Below are 26,224 nucleotides of genomic sequence, written 5' to 3' on the forward strand. Positions count from 1 at the left end.
TTGATCATTTCTAGCTTTCGATTTAAAGTGAGACGTGTGACTTTTCCTTTCACCTGAGCACCGAGGGGTCATTGCAGGGTTATTAACTGGCCTAATTTCAATATTGTTGTGTCTTAGGGAATAGGGCTGCCCGAGGAGAGGGAGAGAGAGATGGGGGAACGGCCAGCTGCTGGAGCGGCCAGCACACAGACAACGTTTAAAGTTTACCATCTTCTTTGGGTGCGGCTTATGGCACCACAAAGTAATTACAATTGTAACCTCAAAGATCACAGATCATGGGTCATCACAATAAATCTAATAATGATGAAAAAGTGAAGTACTGTGAGAACAACCAAAATATGACACAGACATGAAGTGAGCAAAATGCTGTTGGAAAAATGGCACCAACAGACTTGCTCAATGCAGGGTTTCCCCCAAACCTCAGTACATAAAAAACACACAATGTCCATGACGTGCAGTAAAATGAGGTATGCCTGTAGCTGCCTGAGCAACATGAGGTGCATTCAATCAGGCAGTAACTACTTAGTGAGCACTCCTAACTATAGGAAATAGACATTTTTAAAAGTACGTTAGTTTATTTATTTATTTCTGGGAGCTCTATGCCCAATGTGGGGCTCGAACCCACGACCTAGGAGATCAAGCATGCTCTTCTGAATGAGCCAGCCAGGCGCCCTTACCTGTAGGAAATACTTTACTTTTTTACTTAAACAAAAGCAAATGACATTTACTGTTTGCTTATAGAATTAGGTGCTGTGTTTAATGTATTTACATGAATTATCTACTTATATTTCCATATAAACCACATGAAATGACTTATTTTTCCTTATGCACAGTAATTCCCTCATGTACAGTAATTCCCTCATGTTAAAACTTTCCCCGAGACAGGATTTCAATTTCAAAATGAGAAAGCCTGTCTATAGAAAGTCCACTTGTGTTCTATGAATGGAAATATTTAAGCTTTTTCCTCACATGGCCGACACAGTCTGTCTGAGAGATGAGTGCCAACTTGGGGAACTCAATGGAGCCAGTCAGCCCGTCACAGAGCAGGGCTTCTGTTACTGGTTCTGCTCCTGGGTGAAGCTAAATTCTCCCGCTTCCTTCTTACAAAATATTCTAGATTTGAAGATAGCAATATGAAAAGAGGAAATTTATATTTGAAATCTTACAAAAATAGATCACAAACATAAAAAATGTTTGGGACTACTTGATTATTTCCCCCATCAGGTATGCCTTCTCCCTCCCTCCCTTTCTTTTTTATGCAGGTGTCACATATACAATAAAGTGCACCAATCTCAAGTGTACAAGCTCAGTGCATTTTTAGAAATGTGTGCACCCACCTAACACAGCAGCCCACCCGGCAGGCTCCAGTTGAGACCTGACCCCGCCTCACCGAGGGGACTGATCCTCTGACCCCCACCCCCAAGAGCTCTTACAAGTGGACTGCATAATGTGCACGGCCCTGTGTCTGACGTCTTTGGTGGACATTATCTCTGTAAGCCCCGTCCCTGCGGATGTGTGCAGGGGTTTGCCCATTTTTATTGTCGTGCAGTAGCCCACTGTATGAGTTGGATCCGTTCTGTAGGAACGGGCAAGTGGGTTATTTCCAGTTCCTGATACCAAAAAGAAACACCACTGTGAGCACTGTGTCACGTGTGGGCATGCGCACCGTGTCCTCGTGGGCAGCAGGTGAGGGCTGAAGGCACCGTTTCAGGTTCTGGGGACACAGCAACCAACAGTCGCAGTGTGGTCTCTACGCTCGTGTGCCATCCCTCTAGAAAACTTCAAATGCAAGGCTTTCCACTCAACGTCCCTTCTCCTCGAATATGGCAGATGCAAAGAACATAGGAGGGCCGTGGCCTGGTTCAGCAGAAAGGGCCAGAGGAGGTCTTGTGGCCTTGTCCCTGCAGCAGCCCCCCGCCCCCACCCCCGGCCCCCCGGCCTGGCACTCAGCATTCATTCAGGCTGACTGGTGGGTCTGTGTGAGAGGAGAAATGTGATTTGTGAGAGGAGAAACAGCTCAAACATTCATTTCCGTTTTCAGAACACAAAGTAGGCTTTATATAGACGGGACTTACAAGGATGTCACATCCTTGTAAGTTTAGGAAAAAACCCAGAAACTGACCCTTCCTCACTGACAGCTTGAGAAGCCTGCAGCGTAGAGCCCTGGCCTGGAAGGCTGCCTCCTGCCCCCAGTCTCCACATCCTGGGAGAGCACGTGGGTCCAGTCAAAGCAGGGGCCTTGTTAGCTGGCTGCTAAAAATAATCCACTAATGGGAGCTCTACCAATAGCAAAAAGGAATTAAGGTTTATTTATACTAACAAGCAAATCTAATAAAAGCGATGCTCCTTTGCAGAATCCCTGCAGGTTGGTTAAATTTCTCACTCAAACTGTTATGTTAGTTTTTGGTCAGGAGTGGCCAGAAGGTACTCTGGGATGGCCTTTGGGCACTCTGTGTAGTATGCAGGATAGGATCCAGGATTCTAGAGTCTCAGCAATGCAGCTCTCAGAGTGCTATAGAGAACAAGCTGGGTGAGAAAGCAAAGCCCTTGGAGAAACTACTGCGTACCCTTCACCTGCCCAGTGTATATGTGCGGAACATTCAATCCTCGACCCAGCCCTGGGAGTATTACCCACACTTTATATAGAGATTATTTTATACGTTAACAGATTAATAAATGAAAGCCTAGAGATTAAACAATTTATATAGGATCATAATAACTAGGATTTTTAATTCTCATCTGGCTGACTCCAGAGTCTGGATTCTTCCTAGTAACACCTTCTTGAAAAGGAGAGTCCAAGCCAGGAATGATCATTCTGAGTGCCAACATGTACTGTGCTCACCGTGTTCCCACAACCTCCCATACCCCTGGCCCCTGGCTCCCTCCAGCCTGCCATCGCCTAAGGGGCCCTGTGTTGTCTGTCCCCCTTTATCCACCGCGGTGGTCTTTCTGTGCTCAGACATCCTTGGGCCCTTGTGCTTGGTGTGCTATCTTCCTGGAATGTCTTCCCCAGATGTCCCTGGGCTGGCCCTTGCTGGTCATTTCAGCTGCTCGGCCTTCCCCAAAGGCTGTGTGTACTGGGCCTCCCCTCCTGTGCCCAGGCCTCTCTGTCACAGTCAGGGGCTGACTGAGGACGGCTGGACCTTGAGGACAGGAAGGACGGAGGGTCAGCTCATAGGCCTGGCGGTCCACCTTACGGTAGCCGCGGGCAGATGTTAAGTCCCGAGAGCGACAGCATCAGATTTTAGAAATATCACTGTGGCTGTGGCAGCAAACAGCGATGCTGACATTTATGTCACTCCGGTCTCCTTGCTTTTGTTCCTCTGCCTGCAACTCCCGCTGGAAGCAGGCCCCTGTCTTGACTATGCGCTTGCCCTCAGCCCTACCACCGACAATGCCTGCCTTGTGAACACTCAAATCAGAGACGGGGTAGGGATTATCCAACCCCCTGTGACACTGGTACTGATTTGATCTTGAAGCCCACAATGAAATAAGTAAGTCATTCTCACTTATGGACAGCACGACTAAATTCTAATGGGAAACGACATACGCCATGACTAAAAGAATGATCAATTATGCCTTAAGTAGGGACTTGACTCTGGAATGCGGGGCTGGCCCAAACCCAAGCAAAATGTCCCACATTACTCATCATGTCAATGTCCCCACAAGTTTTTCTTAAAAAAATGTCTGTAAAATACAGAGCCAATATTATACCTAATGGAAAAACCATTACAGACAACATCTTTAAAAATAAAAGCAGGCAAGGACCTATGTAATATGAAAGTCGGCAAGAGATGCTTCAGAAGAGAATACAAAGTATGTAACAAACATTGAAAATGAAGAAAAAATCTTTTTAAAAAGTCACGTGTGTCAGTTATGCCTCAAAATGGGGGAAAAAGCAACAGAAAATCCAAGGCAATCAGAGTTCATGTGATAGATACTGGAAAATACAAGAGAAAGGTCTAAAAACCAACGGCACACACACACACACAAAACGCACAACCACCAAGCTCAATGGAAACCACACCGTTAGATCAGTGGCAGGCAGCTCTAAGTGGATGGGCAGGAATTTAGCAAGGGAAGCAAGACACACACTTAAAAAAATCATAAAAGCTGCACGGGAGCAGTAAAGGACACCGGGAACAAATCCTGGGAAGGTCCTGAGCTGCGGAGACGTGCTCACTGAGGACGCCACAGCGCTCAGGCCGTCCTGCAGGTGAGGTGCGGTGCAGACTGGAGTCCTGGGGGGCATTTTATATAGCTTCACTAATGGCCTTTGAACATAATCTGGAAGCTATGTGGAGTCTTGGAAACGTCCTGTGTATGGGGTGTGGGGTCCACGGACTTACACATTTATCAGACTCACCCAACCGTACGCGCTAGGGCCTGTTCCGTCCACTGCATGTAAACAATCTCAACGACAAGAAAAAGCCCAACAGCGAACCAGCCGGGTCCCGAACCCACTCGGAAGTCGGAGTCGGCGTTGAACTCATTAGCTACGTCCCCCTACTACGGTCTGTCTAGCATGGGTGGGGAGTCTGAGAACAGTCTTCTGACCCACGTCATTAGTCATGCTCATCCTCTCTGCCTGGTGGCATTCCCTGAACTCGTTCGCCTTGCAGAGTCCAATGGATCTTTCAGCCTTGGCTCAACGTATCTGGCCTCTGGCACCGTCCCTGACTCCTGCAGGCACCTGCGGGCTCCTCGTGTGCCCTTGCTGCCCTCGGGGCACCGTCAGTCGTACGCAAGACAGTGGTATTTAGACACATGAGCTCTAGGTCGAAGAATCTGTGATACTGACTTTTTAAATCCCACATCAATGCAGGAAAATAGGTAGGCTGTCTGGTCAAACGTCTAAGAGGGCCTAGGGAACAGCCGTTCTTGAAGCCCACTCCAGACCCGAATGGACCTGCTCAGCTGGCTTTCATAAACAAGCACCACTGTCCGCAGCTCGCCTTACATCGAGTATGCTTCGATTTAAGTAATTTAGATTTTTGATAGTTTGAAACTTCTGTTCAAAAGTGAATCCCTCATGGTGCCCATCCACGCTTCATACACCTTGCTGTAAATATCTGTAGAGAAGACGCAGAAGTACCCCCAGCAGGATGATGCCTCACACCAGGCGGGTGCTGAGCAGCACGGTACGGCAGCCAGGACTGACCCTGCGGCAGGACTCCGGGCTGCATCCGGCTCTGGCGCACGCGAGCTGGGCGACCGCGGGAAATCTCCTGTGCCGTAAAATGGGGGTGATACAGGGACAGACGCACACTCCTTTATCCTCGTTTCCAAAATTTAAAAAGCACCGATGATTGGAAATTTAGCTTAATTTTTATTTTCTTTTGCATTTGAAGCAAGCTAATTTCATGGCAAAACCTGGCCTGAACTCACGTGAAGTCTGTATTTATACCAGTTCGTGTGAACATTCGTGTTTTGATGCATGAATATCGGCGCTCTTATCTCTGGGATGCTACTGGAACATGACCTCATCCGTGGCATGTGCACCACACTACACTGATTTTCTAAAGTAAAAAAATACTGAATTCTGAAGCACATAAAACCTTCAAGAATTAGAGGTAAAGGATTCTGGACCCGCCTCTTCCTTGTGGGGTGGCTGAGCGGATGGACTGTCTTCACGTATGAGAAATATGTCAGACGGCGACCGGCACGTGGCAGATGTCACCTGGGATCTGAGGCGTTCAGCTGTGAGCAGGGCGTGTGCCGAGGAAGCGTGCACCAGTCCTGACTGGCAGGACCGAGTGTGGAGCGCGTGTGACGTCTGCAGGCCTCCCCGTGTGCCCCACACTCCCGTGTGCACCAAGACGGCAGGCTTGCTGAGGGCAGCCCAGCACGCTCCGCGCGGAGGGCACTGACCTCTCCAGCAGTGAAAACGTGCATCGCCGAGCCTGAGTGTTTAATTCTCAACCACAATTTAAAAAAAATGACAGCCACATATAAAGGATGAAATCAGAGTCGCATGTTGATGAACCGTGCAGGTTGAAACCACTGTTGCCTAATACCATTCATTGCTGGTTTCAGTGTTTCTGTGCCTGGAAGACTGTAAGTGATTTGAAAACCGTCCCCTACCCTCGCGGGTGTCTGGTCTCTCAGCACACAGCTTGACACAGATGTGGCTTCGGGGAATGTTGACTGAATCGAAGCATGAGGGACTGGCTCTGGACTACCCAGGGGGAGGTACCGACCTATGAATTTGTGGAAACACTAGGAGTCCTGGCTCTGTTCAGCCATCCTTTTCAGGCTATTCCAGGAAGACTGAACTAGCCATGTGGGCTAACGGGGGAGTGGGTTCTGAGGCTGAGGGCACAGAAGTGCTTGGCAGTGGGGCCAGGAGTCCAAAAGGCCCTCGTGTCAACAGACACACAGAGACCGCTCTGCCTCACCACTTCCTCTGTCGCAGGAGAGCTAAGGGGGCTGTGGACGTGGGCCGTCCAGAGATGTGTGGGAGGAGGCACCTGTCAGAGCAGAGGAGGAGGAATGCCGTGAAGGCAGGCCCTGGGTTCTCGGCTGTCTGGTTATACGTGCTGCAGGAGCAAAATGCAAAGTCTTACATGCAAGCGGACACTACAGGGGTAGCTGCTTCTGTGAAAACCACAGAGATGCTCACACCTCCGAGCCTGTAACGCCGCTACTAAAATCTTAGAAATCTGGCCAGAAAAAATCCACGAGAAGCAAATAACGCACGACTGCAAGTGTTAGGGACCAGATGTAAAAGGATCTCATTCTGAAAAAGACAAACTTTTCCAGTCATCTATAATAGAGTAGACTCTGGCAGAGCTTCACAAGTGGAAGAAATCCGAATTACTAGAAACATAATTACCAGGAATCTCTCCTCTTTTTCTAGCCAGCGCTGATCTTCTTCCATCTCCTGCTGCTGCCGGATCAGCCGCTCTTCCATCAGGTGGGTCGGCAACACCTGCCCGATCCCACGCAGGTCCAGCGCAGCGGAGTCCTAGCAGGGGAGTAAATAAAACAGCACATCCACTCTCAGGAGCCTATTTAGGATGCTCTTACTATTTTCTGTGTTTTTCCAAAAAAAAAGAAGAAGCAAAATAGCAAGGGTGGTGGAAATAGGGTCTCTTAGACTCTGCTCATGGGAGCAGCTTTCCTGAAGGTTGCAAGTTACCACCTGCCAAGAATCTTTAACAAGTACAGAGTCATTCAGCTCACAGCTCCACTCGTGGGGCTTTATTCTCAAGAAATAACCCAGGGCACCTGGGTGGCTCAGTTGGTTAAACGTCTGACTTTGGATTGGGTTGTGATCTCGGGGTCCTGGGATCCAGCCCTGCATCAGGCTCCCTGCTAGGTAGGGATTCTGCTTGTCTCTCTCCCGCTGCCCCTCCCCCAACTCGTGCGTTCTCTCTCTCTCAAATGAATGGATAAAAATCTTAAAAGAAAGAAAGAAAAAGAATCCAAGGTATATGCAGAGAATGCATCGCTGGTTGCAGTGAAGAAGTGAAAACAATCTGGAGGTAGAGTGGAAGGAGGATTAAGCTCAGTCCGTGCGTGCTGTGGAGCACTAAGCAATTGTTAAACATGCTCACCCCAAGGGCAAGGGCACGAGCAGCAGACTATGGGTGTTCTGGGAGTCAGAGAAACATTGACTGTTACCGGAGGGGTTCTTGGTGTACCAGGTAAATCTGGCTAACGTGGCCCACGGAGCGGGAGGCTGTCTCCTGCTCCTTCCTGGGATATGCCTCCCACACATGCTGATTATGCTCAGCCTGACGCACTGCCCTTCAGGCGGGTGGGCTAATGATGGTGGCGTCTCTTTCTTTTAGTAAAAAGGATTCACAGAACCGGGGAGAATTTGAGATGCAACGCCTTGATTTTAGAATTAGGTCATCAAAATCAGTAACTCTTAGGATTCAGAAATAAAGGTACCCTAGGCAAAGCTTCATCAGCTAACAAACAAAAGCCCAAGAACATCCAGGTTACCTCCACGCTGGGCTGCCACATTGATATCTCCTGCGGTCTATGATTCCAGGAATCCGTCTGGTCCAAAAGAGTTGCCTGACCCGGGTAGATGCTGCCAGCCATGGCCGTGATCCCATGTGAACCAGGATAGCCAGAGACCTGTGAATGCGGGGCAGCAGGGTCATGTTCCGGCACAGCATGCTTTCGCACAGTTCTGCTTTCCACATGCAAAGAAGCAACTAAGAGGACCGAGAACACTGTGCAAACAGAACAATGGTGCCCACAGACATCCACGTGTGGATCCCCAGAGCCTGCAGGGTCCCTTAAGATGGGGAGATGACCCTGGATCATCCGAGTGGACCTAATGTAAAAGCAGGTTCCTTATACCAGTGGAAGGGGGGAGCAGAAGGGGAGAAATGACTACTGAAGAGTGGGCAGAGAGATACGGCACCGCTGGTTTTGAAGAGGGCGAAGGGTCATGGCCAAGGGATGCAGGTGGCTCTGGAAGGTGGTAAAGGCAAGGAAATGGATTCTCAACTAAAGCCTCAAGAAAGGTAATCCATGGAGGCCACGTAAATAAGTAATGCAAATATACACCAGGAAATCAGAAATTATTTACTTTACAACTCTGCACCCTTGATGCAAAAGCACCAGGGGCCATGAATGTGGCTCAGTGGGCACCGCTCTAGAGCACCTCCTGTCTAACAAACCGGGGCTGATGATGAGAGACACAGGCGTCGTGTTCCGACCGCGGTGACTATGGCAGAGAAAAGACGTTCAGGTGCACACAGAGAAAAATTCCAGGGCAGAAGGAAAATGAGGAAAATGAGAGGAGTTTCTTTATACGGCTTCCTCCCTCAATCGAGAGAGAGAGAGAGAGAGAGAGGCCAGAATTAGCCGTGTTTCTGTAACCCACTGGGCTAGTACTGGAGGGGCAGGTTGTTCAGTTAATTTTTTAATGAGATAAAGCACAGCTAAATCCAGTATTTCCAAACATCAACACATTCTTCAACAAAGACTCTGCATTTGTTAGGTCTCTAGGCATTGATTTATACCAAAATTGCATACTGACAATATATAACTAATAAACTTTCAAATAATATGCACAGATGGTTCTCACAGTTTACTAGAATCAAAGTATTTCAATAAAAAATTCTGCTAAACATAAAATGTCACATCACTACTATTTTTGGTCAGAAGGGATACGTTACTGCCAAACAACTTTTAGGAATTTGCACAACAAAGAGATTTCAAATATTCTGTGGCAGTTTTCTACATAACACCAACTGTGAGACAGGATCAATGAGCATTTTTGGCTAAGAAGGAACATGAAATAACACCAGGCAATGTCCTATAGCCGTTCTCATTTACAAGATAAGGAAACGTGGGGCCCAGGAGAGCTTAATCGTTCCTTTGCTTGATGAAAATATGAATGCTTTAATGTATCCACTGAATCCTTACTCTGTTCTACACAACGTTCCAGGCACTTAAAGTAGAGACAAGCCACTGTCCTCACAGGCTTCCCCTTGGGGGGGGGGTGACAGCCACACATGAACACGCACCAGACCCCAGGTGGTGGAAATGACATAGGCCAGTGTGCTCTGGGTGTGGGGCGAGGGCCTGCGGAGGCCTGCATTCTGTCTTATCAGCAGATGCTGTTGCGCCTTCTCTAAACAAGTCTGGAGGGCCCAGGGATTCACGGCTCCTCCAGGCAAGTGGGTGTCTCAGAACAGTGTCTCCCAAAACAGGGCTCTCAGTCATGCAGCATCACCTTGGGGCGCTTGTTAACAACGGGATACTCCTGGGTCCCCCCTCAGAATTAGTACAGTGGGATCTGGAGACAGCAAAGCAGGTGAAGAGCCTGGCACGGACCCAATTTCAGTGTCTCGATGTACTACCATCCTTTCTAGTACGGGACGGCCCGTGCTCTTTCCCTGGGACTCTATGCCAACAGTGAAGAGTGTTTGTCCATACTAATCCAAGAGGCCTGGATCTAAATCACAGTTGAGAGGCATGTAAAGGAATAAAAATGCTTTCATTTGACCCTCAGCAACCCTGTGAAGGACGCCCGGTAAGCGTGCTTCTCTTTTTGCTCCTGAGAAGTGTGTCGAAGGGGATGGCAGTTAAAGGAACTTTCAGCTTCTCCCTCTCCGGACAAAGACCCAAGGACTACCCATTGCTTGTTTTGTGTGTGACTTATTCTTCAGTGAAGTGCCTTCTGTTCAAGGCTGGTCATCATAACTGCCCTAGTCAGCCAGCTACGAGAATCAGGAACACAAGAGGCGCGGCTACGAAAGGGTCACAGCCGACGCGAATTACCAGAGGTGATTTTCCTTCCTACAAGTGATTTGGCCTAGTCTCCAAACAACGTTTGGGTACAAATCTGCGGTACAGCCACACCGTGGAATACCGCTCAACACTAGAAAGTTGTGAGCACTCGAAGACACCACGAGTACACACAGCTGAGCACGCAAGAGGACACCCCGTGTGATCCATTCCTCTGAGTCCAGAGCACGCAACACCAGTCGCTGGCAACGGTCGGAGAATGGCCGTGCCCAGGCAGCAGGCGGCTCGCTGGGAGGGGAGGGCTCCTTCCAGGCCCACACACACGTTCTCTGTCTTGGTGTGGTGTGGGGGACACGGGCGTACACGTCTGTCACAACATCTGTGCGTTTACAAATACTCTCCCCTCAAGACCAAAACGTGACTGACTTTGCTTCTGGCCCTTTTCTTTCAAGGACCGTCTTTCCTAATTTGTGTTAGATATTTGCCTGTAAGTCTGACCCTCTATCCACACCTGTCCAAGATGGCCTCTTGTCTGGTTTTTAAGGTAAATTTGAATGTTATTCTTGCCTTCCAGAAACACCACCCAGTTCATCACTACCTCTGCATACAGTAGGGGCCACCGGATGTGCCCCACACGTCACCCAAATGGAGGAAAGGAATGGAGTAGAGAACGTGGGGCAGGACACCTGCCCAGCTGCTTTAAGGCCAAGGGGTCAGTGACAGCGCTCCGGGCTGTCGACACAGCATCCACTTAGACAATTATTAGGTTGATGACTCTCTAGCTTTCTGCTTGCCAAACCATACTCCTACGTACAGAAATAAAGAATATAAAATCTACAATGTCCCTCCCCACCCCCAAGCGTGAAGAATGAAAGATGTCTTCTGTCTGTAATGCCTCCGTACCTGGTAATGATTGGTTTGTACCATGTGCTGTGGGCTGGGATAAAATCCTTCACTGGACCTTGGACTCGGGTAACCGGGTCTGCTGGGCTGTGAACACATCAACAGAGCATCATAGGAATGAGTGTTTTGAAAATTTTGTTAAATCTATGTTTTACTGAAAATAACAGAAAAAGGCATTTCTCTAAAAGACTTTAGTTGGAAAGAATGATAAAGAGCATCCAGACACTTCAGTGGGTAAAACAGTCTTTCCCACAAACGTCCGGGAAAGCAGGGTATCCCCATGTGAAAACACGAAGCCGGACCCCTTCCCCACAATACACACACAGATTAACTCAAAATGGATCACGGATCTAAATGTAAGAGGTAAAACTATAAAACTCTTAGAGAACGGGCCAGTCTTTGTAACCCTGGGTAGGCAAAGGTTTTGTAGAAAGGACACCAAAAGCTCAATCAATAAGAGAGAACAAAAAAGATAAACTGCACATCATCCAAATTAAAAGCTTCTGTGCTGCAAATGGCACCACCAAGAAGAGACAACCCACAGGGCGGAAGAAAACATTTGCATATCAGGTATGTATGAGAGAATCATATCCAGAGATATACAAAGAACTCCTGGAGCTCAACAATAAAATGATAAATAATCTGAATAAACGGTGGGCAAAGGACTTGAGCGGACCCGAGGGAGATCTATCAGGGGCCAACAAGATGCGTGACACCTTCCGGCACCAAGGAAATGCGAATCGGGAGGCTTTCGGAGCAGGGAGTTCATTTGGCTCTGTGGCTTCCTGGCCCTGTGACCGGGCAAGTGGGGAGCCGAATGGTGTCTGCGTCTATCAGACAGGAGCTGAGCTACACAGACTCGGAAGTCACTCCCAGTCTAAAATTCTCAATCTGTTTGCGACCTACATGAATTTAAAGTTCATAGCAAAAGAATGGTTTAGTCTGAAATAGAAGTCCACAAAATTTTCTAAATCTGACGGATTTAACAGAGCAGAAACCCACTGTTCTCTAGCCAAATGAAGTCCAGAATAAAAGGAGACGATTTAGGTGCCAGCAAGTCCAGGGGAGGAAAGAAACACCTCAAGAGCCCCTGTCTCTTCCCATGGACGCACATGGTCCTGGAGGAACACACGCTTTGCTCGAATTAAGTTCTGAGGAAGTCTGGGCGTCCAGGAGGAGCCTCGCTACCCTCCCGCTCTGCTCACACTGTCTCCGCTGCCCGTCCTTTTGAGTCTTCTTTGGAGAGTGCCTGAAATCTCTTGTTTTCTCCCACCCGATGTGACACGCCAGTCCTCTGCTCTCCTCTGTGATGCATTTCCAATGCTCTAGCCCTACCACCGCAGGCCTGCTCCACCTCCGAGGCTGGAAAATGTGCCCTCATCCCTTTAGCCGACACTTCAGTGGCCCAGATGCGGTTCGCCCCAAACTTACCCAAATATGAGGATGGATCCCCAAGACCCCTGGAAACAGGAAAGGGACATCAAAGGGGTGTCATAGGCTTTACCCTGTGTTCTAGGGTGGCAATTTCCAAAGTACATTCCATGAAGCCCAAGGGACTACCCTTCAGATTTATATTTTTTAAAGGTTTCATCTGAACAAGTGGTTAAGAGAGGTAAAGAAAAACAACAAACAACAAAGTTCGACTATTTCTGTTGTAGGACACTGGAGAGGCGGCACTCGTTGTAAAGCTAAGTGTTAACATGTAAGCGTGGCGTGGTGCTCCGGGAAAGGCCTCCCGGAGTCCAAGCATGGAAGGGTGCAGCGCCAAGGATTCGGACAGTAACCACACACACAGCTGTACAGCTGTGTCCCCTGGCTTGGATTCTGGAGGTGGCACGTAAGTACCACCCGCACAAAGAAACTTTTACTCAGTATGGCCTGTGTGCACAGAGCTAGGTGCTTCCCACACAATGTGACAAGCTCAACAGCATGCCACCCAGGAATATTATCACTCTGCTCTGCAGAGGATGAAACTGAGGCTTGGAGAGCTCAGGCAATGTGAACAGGCTGCACAGTCCATACTGGTGGAACTGCTCGCTCCGAAATCCGCTACGTGGGGATGCTGCTCGATGACCAGCGCACTTGGACTTGACAAATAAAAAGAAACAAAAGGAACTGACCAGAGACTGGCAAAATCTCCATACAACATCCCCGAGGGACTCCGACTTCAGTGGGCAGCGAAAGAGCACATGCAAGGTTCCATTTCAAAATAAAACAGGAAGATGAAGACCAGCTTTAGGGCAGACAAAACTATCGCACCAAGAGTAGCACAAAATCAGATTCTGCTAACAGTGGCTGTGGAGAGTGCACACGTACTGTCGAAGAGCTGTGCTGTGTTCTCTACAAACAGGGAGCCGGCATGGCAGGCGGGGGCAGGCTCGGGACCCGAGGGCCAGGGCGTGTGGTCAGGGCCGCTCACCCCTCTGTGCCTCCGCATTCTCAACGGGGAAATGGGGACAGGGCTCTCGTGAAGATGGAACAACACGTCAGGTTCTCTGCAGATGGCCTCCGTGCACGTGACCCAAAGTGTCACTTGCTACCAAGTGTTAGGATTCAGCAGGGACACTCCCTCCTTCTCAAAGACACAAACTTGGGTTGTACTATTTTTTAATAAAGCAAATGATGGAGCTGAGGGAGTGTTTGCTGAAGTTCTCCCGAGTGAGGAGGAAGAGAGAGGAAAAACGGACCCACCCTAACCGGTGGTTCTGAGTCAGGTGGCGGTGCTCCTGCCAGGGGTTGGGAGTAACTGAGAGGGCGCAGCTGCTGAGCACGGCCACCGGCATCCAGGGTCAGGACGACGGGGCCCGCTCTCCTCTCAGACGCCCCGCTCAAACTTACGGAGGTAGAACAACAACAAAGCCTGCAACCCGAACCCAAGTAACACTTGGCATAGTTTCTCAGACACTGAACCTCCTGGAACAGCAACTCCTGTGTCTACTGACGGACAATGTTACTTTGTTTTGTTTGCACTTTACCAAGATTTTTCGCCATTCTAGAAAATCACATCACACGACCAGTGAAATCCACGCTCCGCTGTGGCCGTGGGCCGTGCATTTGTAGCTGTGTCCCCACGGCGTGCCCACACCCAGGCACGGCACCTGGCCACCTCACCACTCCTGTGGGTGCGATCCCAGCCGAGTGTCTCCCGCAGGCGTGTGCCCGCGTTTTAGCTTTCTCGTGCAGTTAGTAGTTGAAGAACTGGCATTCTGAAGTTAGGAAGTCATTTTACTGCCTGTGTATTCTACCTGAGGGCTAGCGCGGGATATCACAAAACACTCCTTACAGAAGTGGGAGTGCTGGGTCCTGTTGGGGCTGAGAAACGCTTCTGAGGCAGCCACTCTGAAACGCTTTATTTTCAGGACCCCTTTATATTTTCAAAAATTACTGAGGACTCCAAGGGTTTTAGCTGGAATATTATCTACCAATATTCACATTATTAAAATTAAAACACTTAAAAATAACGAACTAATTACATGTTTTAAAAAAATACCTATTAAAAAAAAATCAGTGAGCAGAGTGGCACCCATCACATGCGTGTATGCACTTCCCGTGATGTCAGGCCTAGCAGGAGGCCACCCGTTCTCCCACGGGCTTCCGCTCTGTCACGCTGCGGCGCATGGAGAAAATCCAGCCTCACACGGCTGTACAGCTGGGAAGGCAGGAGTCTAACAGTTTCTCGGCACAGATGTGGGCACTGTTTCTGATATTATACCCCAACTCAGGAAGTGGTGGTTTCTTGACCTGCAGTGTGGAATCTGAAACAGTGTCATTATCTATGAAATCAAGATCCGTGACTCCATCTTGTACTGTGAATGGATCTTCTACCTACGTGTGATTCTGTGACGTCCTGCAGCGATCATGTGGAGAATGCGAGTCGCTGCGGTACGTGGACCTTCACAACGCCGACTCCTTTCAGTAGACATATGGAAAAATCACGTTTGTTAATGTCACTCTGAGCTCATCAGAAAAGTCTCAGAGTTGGGACGCTGTCAAGGTCATGGTGATGGATGTTTTTCAAAATTCTAATTTTTGCTTGAAAACTAAAATTTTATCATCGGCAACAAGCTATCAGTTGTTCTCCTTGATGACACAGTCTCACTTCTTTCTTTTTTGAGAAAATGTCTACCAAATGCCCAACTCCGAACCACAGTGTCCGCCCACTCTACTTTCGAGAAAAACTGGTTTTCCATGAGAAAAGTGGTTAGTTCCACAACTCAGCTGCACAGCGTCTTCCCTGTGCTTGCTGTTTCCTCCCACAGAAGGCCTGTGACCGCTTCATCAAGGTCATTCTTCAGCACCCTGGCGTCTCTTTCTTGCGTGAGCACGGTGGCGAACAGAGTGATGACCAGCACGGTATGGCACCATTGCCCGGGCGTGTGCCAAGGTGACCGCGGCTTCGTTCACTGTTACGTCTGCAAGAGGACCTCAAATGCCAGCAGAACGGATGAGGCCAACGACACGTGGACATTATTATGAAACGGGTTTTGCTCTCACGGCCCTCTCTAATGGTCTTGGGGACCCAGAGGTCCAAGAAATAAATTTTCAAAACTGCCAAAAAGGATATTTTTAGCCAGAGGCTCTCCACTGATCCAATGGGGACGTGCAGGACAACTTGCAGCAATGAAATGAACCCAGGCTGCACTCCTCTGAAGATTATTATTGTGTGAAAAAATTGGTATTAAGTACCGATGAAGAAATTGGTAACATGTTTTTAATAATTAGCTTTGCAGTCATAATGCTTTTGCCATTAAGTCTTATAACTAAGATTTTAAAAATTTTTAAAGATTTTATTTATTTATTTGAGAAACAGAGAGAGAGAGAGTGCACAAGCAGGGGCAGCGGCAGAGGGAGAAGCAGGCTCCCTGCTGGGCAGGGAGCTCCGTGTGGGGCTCAAGCCCAAGACCTGGGATCATGAGCTGAGCCGAAGGCAGACTAAGCTTTCAATTTTGAATCTTGAATGTGGGAGAGAAAAATATTTCACTTTAAAAAACTAACTAGGCTGAATTACAAATTTTATTAGTACATAACATTCATCTATAAAAGCCAAAATCCTACGTGAACTGAAGAAAATGAAGTGGAGTTTGCTGTCCAAAGACAGCACAGTACTATAAAGACTGACGAGGCTCCAGAGTTCCCACTTCACAGGGTGGAGGAAACTGCAGGACCCAACGCTGGGCTAGCATCCTGGAGACCAGGGACTTACTTGCAGCTGGGCCAAATACAGTGCCCATATGAGCAGAGTCTGATTCTACCATAGAGAAGGGAAAAAACCGCATCCAGACCTGGTTCTGACTGGCAAGGGAGCCAAATAATTAGTGTATTTGTTTATGTTCAACAAGCATCTGTATATTTACACTAGTGCAGATGATTTTCTAGCCATGCAAACTTAATCCACGGGTTGTCAACCTTTTCCTCCAAGTGTCAAAGAGTGAATATTTTAATCTGTGCAGCCACGCTCTGACCGACCCTGCCGCAGCCTGAAACCAGCCAGGGACAAGACACAAACGAAGCATGCAATTCATTCCGATAAAACTCTAATCACAAAAGCAGACAATGGGCTAGAGTCTGCTGACCCACTGTAAAGGGCAGAACGATCTCCAATTATAGAGAAGAGTCTCAAAACAGGCAATTTGAAAAAGGTCCCAAAACCAGAAAAAAAATGTCTTTGTATTCTAAAACAGAAAAAGCCTAACCTCATACTACAGCGTCTAAAATTTAGCCAAATGAAAACGATTAAACATCCTACAGACTGAGGTATAGGAGAACGCCGAGATGGACAAAGTTCTTCAATTCTGTGGGCTTTGGGGGATGCTGCAAGGTGTGGTGCTCACCACCAAGTGCGTACAGCACCTGACGCCTCCCTGACTCCCTCAAGGGCCGCAGACGCAGGACCTCCCGCGGCCTTCACCACACCCCCGAGGGGTAGGGATGTTAACACGCTTGTTGCACAGCGAGGAGAGTGAGGCTGGCAACAGGCAGGGGGACTGCCCAGTCATCAGAGCCCCTCTGAAGAGATCCACTTGGCCCCTAGGCCCGAGGTCTAGCTTCGAGACTCTCCCGCCTCCCAGGCCCGGACCACTGTCCCGTTGCTCCTGAGTTAAGAAACAGGCAAACATGTATATACAAAGGGGAGGGCTGGACATGTTGGGATGAGGGGCTCTCAGTTCTCTCAGTTTTTCTGTGGGTAACTAAGGGTTTATTGGTTGTTGTTAAACCAGGAGACGCAGAAGCATACTGGTTTTGTCACTAACTCACTCAAAGAAACACCAGTTGACAGATGGTGTGGCCTGCCTCCTCTGGGCCTCAGTTTTTCTACTTGTTCAGGAGGCTGGACTAGGGAACCCTTCACCTCTAAAATTCTGAAGAATTGTGTCAGTCACCTGTAGTCACCTTAAATGTGTGATAATGTTTACCGTTACACAGTTGAAAATACCAACCAAGAAAATACAAGCTTTCAGGCATCATAAAAAAATAGGTACAATATTTAAATAGTACTTTGTGCTAATGGGCCTCTGAACATTTTTCAAAAAGAAAATGAAGAATTGTCAGCTTAATATATTTTTAGCTCATTAATTAGTAGGTAAAGCCTATTATCTATTTACATTCCAGAAAATGTTCTAAACTGGATTATTCATGGCAAGTAAGCCACTGTGTAAAAATACCATTCTGTCAAAAGCAAAAGGTGTATAAAGAGTTCTTAATCTCATGGGAGTGTTTAAGGGCCAACTATGTCCAAAACCTCAGCCACAGTGTGGCTGAGCAACAGGGGAAGGCTTTGGCCACCTCCCAGAGGTTGAGGACTTGGAGACGGTGGACAGGCAAGGCCTGGGGCTGTTGCCCGCAGATCTTAACACGCGAATGCAATGTGCCTCCAGTCCCCATACCTAGAAGCCAGCCACGGACAGCAGGCAGGGAATGCACAAGGCTCTCACCCAAACCCTACCCTAAAGGAACGGGGTTAGGTGCAATTTGACTCAATTTAAAATAGAGCAAAATGTAAAGCATTCAGGTGGCTGGTTTTAGTCCATCTGAGATTTTCATCCTGACTCGATCCTTAGCAAGGTTCCTGACAAGCAACAAAGGGAAACCCTCCTCCACACCTAGTGTGCTCACTGAAGTCTGAGGATGGGGGGTGGGGAGCCAAGGGAGAGGCTTTTAAGACCACATCTAATCTAACAGCTTGAGCCTGACACCGGCCTACAGCTGAAATGCAAATTAGGAAGGGAGTGCACGTGAGGGTAACATGCAGGGCAAACGAGCCGGAGCAGTGGGGCTGTAAGGACTATTCCTAGAACCACCTGATGCTTGGCTATTTCCCCACACACAGCAGTTGCCCATACCATCCACCTCGAAAGTTAGCAGGAGTAATGCCAAAGTGGGGGTAGGGGCCTTTGCTACCTTGGGTGGCGCTTCGTCGGACCCTCCGGAGTCCCAGGACACTGTGACCTGTCTTCTGGACTCCATCCTCATCCGTTCTTCTTGCTGAACCTTCTCCTCCTCCAGGATTGTGCTAGAAAGACAATACATGGTTTAAGGGGAGCTGACAGCCAGAGTGAGCGAGCACACACCAGACCCCACCCGGGCTTATCTGAGGAGCACCAGCTGGCTAGCTAGAGGAAAACAATAAGGGAAGGGAGATCGGATCAGGTTTCTTAACTCTGCACAGGATGACTCTAGAATAGCCTCGGTCCCAACGGCAAGTCGATTTTCAGCACAGCCATAGGTAAGAAAAGGACAGCTGGGAAGACAAGGAGAGCTTGCGGAAAATCAAAGATGAGCCAGGGGCGGGGGGTGGCGGGGAAGATGTTTGTATACCAAGTTTACTTTGAGCAGAATAGAACTGCCCTGAGAAATCCCAAGCAAGGCTTCGTCAAGCACGGCCAAGTGCCAGGACGGGCTCCTCACACGCACACAGAGCCCCACGTCCTGTGAGCACAGCAGCACGCAGGGTGACAAATTCGCAATCTGGCCAATAATCTCCCTACCCCGCTCACTACCGTCTCCCGAACTTTCAGCCTGGCCAGTGCTTTATCTCACCCGGAAAATGAGGACACGGGCTGCCGGCCGCCGCTCCTCACCGCGGCCCGGCAGAGGCTACCTGCCGCCCCGCCCGGCCCACGGCCGCCGCTCCTCGGGCACTGCTGCGCGCCTCCTTAGCCTTGGCCACCTGCCATGCCGCCAACCACCCTGCACGCAGACGGAGCGGGCCCCCGCCAGCTCCCCTGGCCGCAGGACCCCGGGGGGCTCGGCGGGTGCCAGGTCCCCGCGCCCCTGGGCCTCACCGCGGCTGCGGCTCTGTCCTGCACGCCGCCAGCCCCCGCTCAGCCTCTGAGAATGACGCTCATTCACGGTTTCGAGCCTCCGGGTGGAGCGCCGTCAATAACCAGCCAGAATTACTCATGAAAGAGTGAGGTCAGCTGCAGCAGACCCTTTCTAATCTGGGAATTTGCTCAACTGTTTCAGAAAGACATTCCTGCCTGCCTGGGGCTGGAGCGGGTGGTTTCTCACACAAGCTAACTCCTGCAATCACCTTTAAGTCAGGGAACGACGGACAAATCCACTTCATGATTGCTCTGAGTCAGCAAACCCTGACTACAGATGCAAGGGTAGTTCTTTTTTTTCTTTTAAAGGCATGGCTATGTTTTCCCCCGGGATGACTTTAGCGCTTTAAGAGGAAAGCTTTCAGCCAAAAGATTCTACTCCCTCCTGAAAGTATGATTTTGGTTTTCTTCCTGCTCCAGCTGGATGATCCCAGCTTAGAAAGGAACACGGCACCTTGACAAGCTCCAGACAAAGCAAGAATCAGAGTCACGCTCCAGACTGGCCAGGGGCGCGCCGAGCCAGCACTGCTGGGGACCGAGCCCTGGGGCCGGGGATGGGGACTCCAGCCACAGTGCACCGTCGGCTTGCCTTGTGCTCCCACTGGGCTGCGCTGCGACCCGACAGCCCACTCTCGCACGCAGTTAGTGCGGATGCTGGAGCACCACCGTGTGCATGAGCCGTGACAGGCAGTGGGGCAGTGAAGCCACACCAGCAGGGCCAACCAGCTGAGTGGCCAACAGGAGCCGACACCAAGCCTACCGCACGCCAACAGGGAAGGACTGCGGGCCACCTTCTTTGAGATGGACACACTGGGTGCAGGAGCCCAGGCTGAGATCACTGGCCTGAGAGAGGAGCTGCCCCTGGTTAGTTTTTCTGCACGCTTCTCTCATGCAGGGCCCTAAATAACAGACCCTGAATCTGAATTTCCAAACATCGTTTTAACAACTGAAAAATCCATAAAAATCAGGTAAAAAAAAAAAAAGTCAAGAAATTTGTCCTTTTTTCCAGCTTCTTCAAATAACTGAAAAACAGGCAAGCTCTGAGAAGGCCGCGTGCGACGACCTAGTCTTTAGCACAATGGGAACTCCCTTTTAAATAGGTCCCATTAAGGCAGTTTATGTCATATGGATTGTTCTGTGAAATGGGTCTCCCTGGTCTTAAGGTTACTGTTCCCCATGAAAACCTCCAAAGATCCTGTGAGGTCCCTGCCACAGGAGACCCTCTCAGGCTCCGTCCGCCCTGGTTCTTCCACATTCCCTCTCCCCTGCTCTCCGACCTCCTGAATCGACTGTCTGAATCCTTCAGGGAGGCCCTTCTACCACTCAAGCACACATACCACTTGGCTGCACTGTGGGGTTAGACTGTCCGAGTCTCGCCGCTGTCCCGCTCGGACCCTGCTTCCGTGTCAGTTTACAGCGTGTGCACACGACTGGCACCGAGGCCTCTCTTTCCCCGAACCTGCCAGTCGCACCCCCGGCAGAACAGTGGTAACGGGGATGGGAGTACTTTGATCTCAGTACTTGGTTCTCATACCAAAAAGAACATGTCAAAATGCTTCTGAGAAACCATCATTTGTTGCTCAGAGCAGTCAAGAGTGTAAATAACCCATAAAAGATGTTTTTACAATGGGAGGGCTATCCCACAGACGGAGTACGGGTACACACGGAGACGTTTCTGAACTTCTCTCTTTAAAGCTGCTGCAGAGCCCGGAGCAAGAAACCAGAATGTGCAGAGGGTCAAGGAGGTCAAATTTAAACATACTTTCCCAAACTGCAAATATTTTTAGTAGCAATACATTCCATGTGAAAGAGTCTGGCTGCCTGATGTGAGCTGGCAATGAGCCGCCATGGTTTCTCTGGGGACGGCGGTTTCTAGGGCTCAAACTTCAAAGTAGATGAACCGGGGAAAGCTCGGGCTGCTCCTTACAGACGGTAGGACACGTGGCCATCCTGCCTGTGGTCACCCACCAGTCCCATCTAGTGAGATGTGTGAAGGGGAAAGCAGGGCTTTACATGGTGTTTCTTTTTTTTTCCCCTCACTTCCCCACATCAACAGACACAGTCATCAAAGTCATCGATCTGGAGGACAAGGACACAGAGCGTGTGGGGCTGCTGACTGTTCTCTGGCCCTGCAGTGCTTCCAGGGAAACCTGCTCTCACGCCCTCCACCAGCTAGCATGGAGAGGTCTGATGAAATTTCCGTTCTGGAGCGACAAAGTGTGATTTCACTTCTAAAGTATTTTCATGGAGAGTAAGAAAGGGGTCTAATAGGTTCCTCGTTTCCAGCACTGAGCTAAGATGCAAAAACAAATCTTCAACCCAGACCAGCTTTAGAGTGGAAAAGGGCAATCGGTCCTGAGTGGCTGATAATTGAGCCATCCAAGCTGTGGGCAACAAACTAGAAACCGCACGTCTGCCGGCTTCTGTGGGGCAGGCCTCCTTGCCTCTTTCAACGTGTTCACTCATTCAGAAATGAGAATAATACTGTCTACCCTACCCATTGTTAGGGTGGGAAATAAAGTACATGGAAAAAAACCAGTAAAACTTTGAAGTAAATGTTAGTTAGCTCCGTACTTTTACCTGATCTTTTACCACCAGGAAAGAAAGGTTTTCTCTAATTTCTGGCATTTCCCTGTGAGCGATGCACTACTGTTCTTCTCTCTGAAACTGCAAACCATTTCTTCTTTTAAATATAAGAAATACTCTTTGCTCAAATAACGTTTTCTTAAAGATTGGACTTCAGGGGCTCCTGGGTGGCTCAGTCGGTTAAGCAGCTGCCTTCAGCTCAGGTCATGATCCCGGGGTCCTGGGATCGAGCCCCGTGGTGGGCTCCCTGCTCAGCAGGGAGCCTGCTTCTCCCTCCCCCTCTGCCTACTTGGGTTCTCTCTCTCTCTGTCAAATAAATAAATAAAATCTTTCAAAAAAAAAAAAAAAGAGTGGACTTTAATCACCTCAGCATCACAAAATCAGCCTGGGTTGATAGGCTACTTAGGTGAATCTGGAAAACATCCAGAGAAAGAGCAGCAAGAAATTGGGAGGGAAAAAAGCCAAGAGGGAAAGAGCTCGTTTTGGCAAGTTCACGGGAATACCAGTTTTGAAACATGATCTCTTATAATTACCCAACATTGCCTCACCACAAAGGAATGGAACTGACCTTTTAACAAAAAACCCCGCCTGATATCTTTGCAGAAAACAAGTCTGGAGCCTTGAGATGCAGTCATGGATGGCATATCACTAAGTGGCTGACCTGTGGCTAAATGCAAAGCCATAGGGCTATAGCGTACGCCTCTGCTCTTTTCTCTTACAAATGGGCAGAGCAGACTGGATGTCTAGTTCATGAATGCATCAAAACTGCATTTCTCTTCATGTATCTCAAACTGCAGGAAATAATGCACTTTTGTATGGTGGTGGCACTGCCCATCTCAAAATTATTTTTAAAAAATGTGATTTCTACTAAAATCTTTCTTTAAAAATAGTGACCTCTTTCTATTCCTGGCAAGTCTGCATAGCAACTATTTGATGAACCCTCTTGCAGATAGCAACTATGGACAATGACATAAGAAGCAACCTTTGACCGAACAGGAGAGCAACCCACAGCAGCTGGACTATGACGCGGGGCTGGCACCGAGGGCGAGGGGCCCTGGATGAGACCCTGTTTTTTAACGGCCATTCACCAGACAACAGACACTAGTCTTATAAAATCTGCCCAAAACCCTAGCTGAACCTGGAACCATGCACACACAGGACAGGCTCCAAGCAGCCCAGCTAAGGCAAAGAGAATTGAATTGAGATGTGGGCTACTGCTCACAGCACGGGGAGAGAATCTGTGATTTGAGACCAGCCAAGTTAATTGCCTGCTAAAACAAACCAACCATTCTTCAGAGGAATCTAACTGAATCCAGAGTTTTTGCAATCTATCATTCACAATGTCCAGGACATAATCTAAAATTACTCGATATACAAATGAACATGAAAACGTGATCCATTCTCATGAGGAAAAAACAACGTAAAGGAGGCGACTCCAAAGATGGCTCAGAAGTTGGAATTAGCAGGCAGGGGCTTGAAAGAGCTATTATATTCAAGGACATAAAGAAAAATCTCTTCATAATTAATGGAAAGATAAGAAATGTTAGCAAAGAAATAGATACTTTAAGAAAGAGCCAAATGAAAATTCAATAATGAAAAATACAGTATCTGAAATAAAATCTCCACAGGATCAGATGACTGGTAGGATGGAGATGACAAAACAGTTAGGGAACTTGAGGACAAATCAATTAAAATTATCCAATCTGAAGGACTTGAAGAAAAAGACTGGGGGATAAAAAGAAAAAGAACGGGTCCCTGGGACATGAAGGACACTATCAAAAGGCTTAACATACATGGAACTGGAATTTTAGAAGTGAGAAAATGGAGCAGAAAAAATACCTGAGCAGATAACTGTGAAAGACATACATTTACAGATTCAGGAGGGTCAGTGAACCCCAGGTATGATCAATACAAAGAAAACCACACCCCGCACATCCTAGCAAAACTGCTAACATCCAATCACAAAGAGAAAAACCATGCAAGCAGCCAGTAAAAAATGACAAAGCACGGACGGAGGAACAATGATTCAAAAGGCCAATGACTTCTTATTAGAAATAACAGAGGTCAGTGGAAGAACAGCTTTAAAGTGCCGGAAGAAAAAAATACAGCACCACCGTCAAGTCGGAACTCTGTTCTAGTGAAATTAAGTTCAATGAATTTTCAGATAAGAACCCCAAAAAACTAATGGAATTCACCACCAACAGACGAACACAGAAAATGCTCAAGAAGTTCTCTGGGTGAATGGGAAACAGCAGAAAAAACTTCAGGAAAGAATGAAGAACGCTGTGAGGGGTTAAATATGAAAGATTGTTTTTTTACTTTCCGTAAAGTACTATTTAAAACACACAAAAAGGGGCTCCTGGGTGGCTCAGTTGTTAAGCGTCTGCCTTCGGCTCAGGTCATGATCCCAGGGTCCTGGCATCGAGCCCCGCATTGGGCTCCCTACTTGGCCGGGAGCCTGCTTCTCCTTCTCCCACGCCCCATTTGTGTTCCCTCTCTAGCTGTCTCTCTCTCTCTCTGTCAAATAAATTTAAAAAAAAATCTTAAAATAAAAAATAAAAGACACAAAAAAGTCTTATTTTGTGAGGTTACTAACATATACAAATGTGACCTATATGACATCTAGAGCATAAAGGACTGAGGTGGCGGCAAATGGACTTTCTCAGCTGGAAGAACCTGATACTGTAAGCACAGCACAGCTGTTAACTCTGAGTAGATGGGGAAAAGTTACATGCATATTGTAATCTCTAGAGCAATCACTAAAATTATAATGCAAAGGGTATTGCTAAAATGCAGATTTGGGGCTTAGAGGGAGAAAGAGGGACAGAGAGAGGCTGTTGGCTTCCCAGTGCTGAACTCTCAGCCAAGCACTGATGGCCTGAGCACACAGTGCTTTTGCTTCCCTCCCAGCTAGGCTGTAGGTGCATGTTCATTTGTAACTGGAACGAAGCCAGTGTTTCTCCATTTGTGTCCTGCATCCCTCCATCCAGCCACAGTCCCCTGTCCATCGGTGAACTGAAGTCGAGGGGAGCCATGTGCAGCCACCGGCCCTTAGCTGCCCAGAGGGGAAGGAAGACCTTCATGGCTGCTCCACTCTCCCCTCATGTTTTTAGGGATAATAACCCTGGAGACAAAATTCAATGAAGGGGAAGGAAGAACAGCTACAGAGAAAACAGAACTGGTCACAGAAAGAGAACTGAAGGGAAGGGTTCTGGTGGCTACTAGGGTAAGTTTGAGGGTTTCTGCATGGGCTCTGATCGTAAAGAGTCAATGCATGGACGACGGACATGTTGAGAGGCATCTCTTTACAGGTAGAACAAGTGAGAGGAGGAGAACAGTGCAAGGGGAAATCCAGGAGGCTCGGGGGGGCACCCTGAGGCTGACGGGCAAGAAGGAACACTGGTCTTGGAGGCAGGAGAAAGGGGCCCAGGGGCTTCCCTGTCAGCTGCACAATCCAGGGCGAGTCATAGGACTTTTCTGAGCCTCAGGCTCCTTCAGTGAAAAGAGCAATAATAACTCAATTCTTAAGAACTGCCATGATGTCAAACAAGGTAATACACGTAAAAATGATGTGTGAAGCCAGGTAAGTGCAAAGGACTAATTTTTATGAAATGCATGTTTAAATCTCCCTAAATCTATTCACACAAACCACAGATGCACATGGAAAAGCCTGGAACACCTATGCACGGGCAGGAGCCAATGGCGGGTCAGAAGGATCCTCACGTAAACAGTTAAGACATAATTCCTAGTGGGGGGGCACCTGGGTGGCTCAGTTGTTAAGCGTCTGCCTTTGGCTCGGGTCATGATCCCAGGGTCCTGGGATCGAGCCCCGCATCGGGCTCCCTGCTTGGCAGAGAGCCTGCTTCTCCCTCTCCCACACCCCCTGCTTGTGTTCCTGCTCTTGTTATCTCTCTCTCTGTCAAATAAATAAATAAAACCTTAAAAAAAAGACATAATTCTTAGTGGAAAGAATGTAAATGTTATATCAAATTACTATTAAATTTCAATTTACTCTTTACTTTTAATTACTGGTAAGGCTAAGGACCAAAAAAACCACACAAAAAACCCTTGAAATTCAGACGCTGTGAATGTTTTTTATAATTTTTTATTTAAGATTTCTAAAAATTTACTTAAGTAATCTCAAAACCCAATAGACATGACCCCGAGATCAAGAGCCACACACTCTTCTGCCCGTG

General features: G+C 48.3%; 1 protein-coding gene across 19 annotated transcripts in view; it reads right to left on the minus strand.

Moving 5' to 3' along the window:
- The window catches only part of PTK2 (protein tyrosine kinase 2), a 261,505-nt gene that overhangs the window by 17,422 nt on the left and 217,859 nt on the right, over positions 1-26,224 (minus strand). For 14 of the 19 annotated variants that reach the window (XM_081816607.1, XM_081816606.1, XM_081816604.1 and 11 more), the window contains 4 exons: positions 18,520-18,631; positions 11,122-11,208; positions 7,954-8,091; positions 6,836-6,967 (listed from right to left, as the gene is read on the minus strand). In XM_081816607.1, the coding sequence (XP_081672733.1) occupies positions 6,836-6,967; positions 7,954-8,091; positions 11,122-11,208; positions 18,520-18,631 (469 nt within the window). Of the gene's footprint in view, positions 1-6,835; positions 6,968-7,953; positions 8,092-11,121; positions 11,209-18,519; positions 18,632-19,158; positions 19,645-26,224 lie in introns of those variants that run through there. The other 5 variants (XM_081816611.1, XM_081816602.1, XM_081816614.1 and 2 more) reach the window with 4 other exon arrangements.

This window comes from Leptonychotes weddellii, chromosome 4 (assembly GCF_054177405.1).
Source record: "Leptonychotes weddellii isolate Sample4059 chromosome 4, ASM5417740v2, whole genome shotgun sequence".
Classification (NCBI taxonomy): Eukaryota; Metazoa; Chordata; class Mammalia; order Carnivora; family Phocidae; genus Leptonychotes; species Leptonychotes weddellii.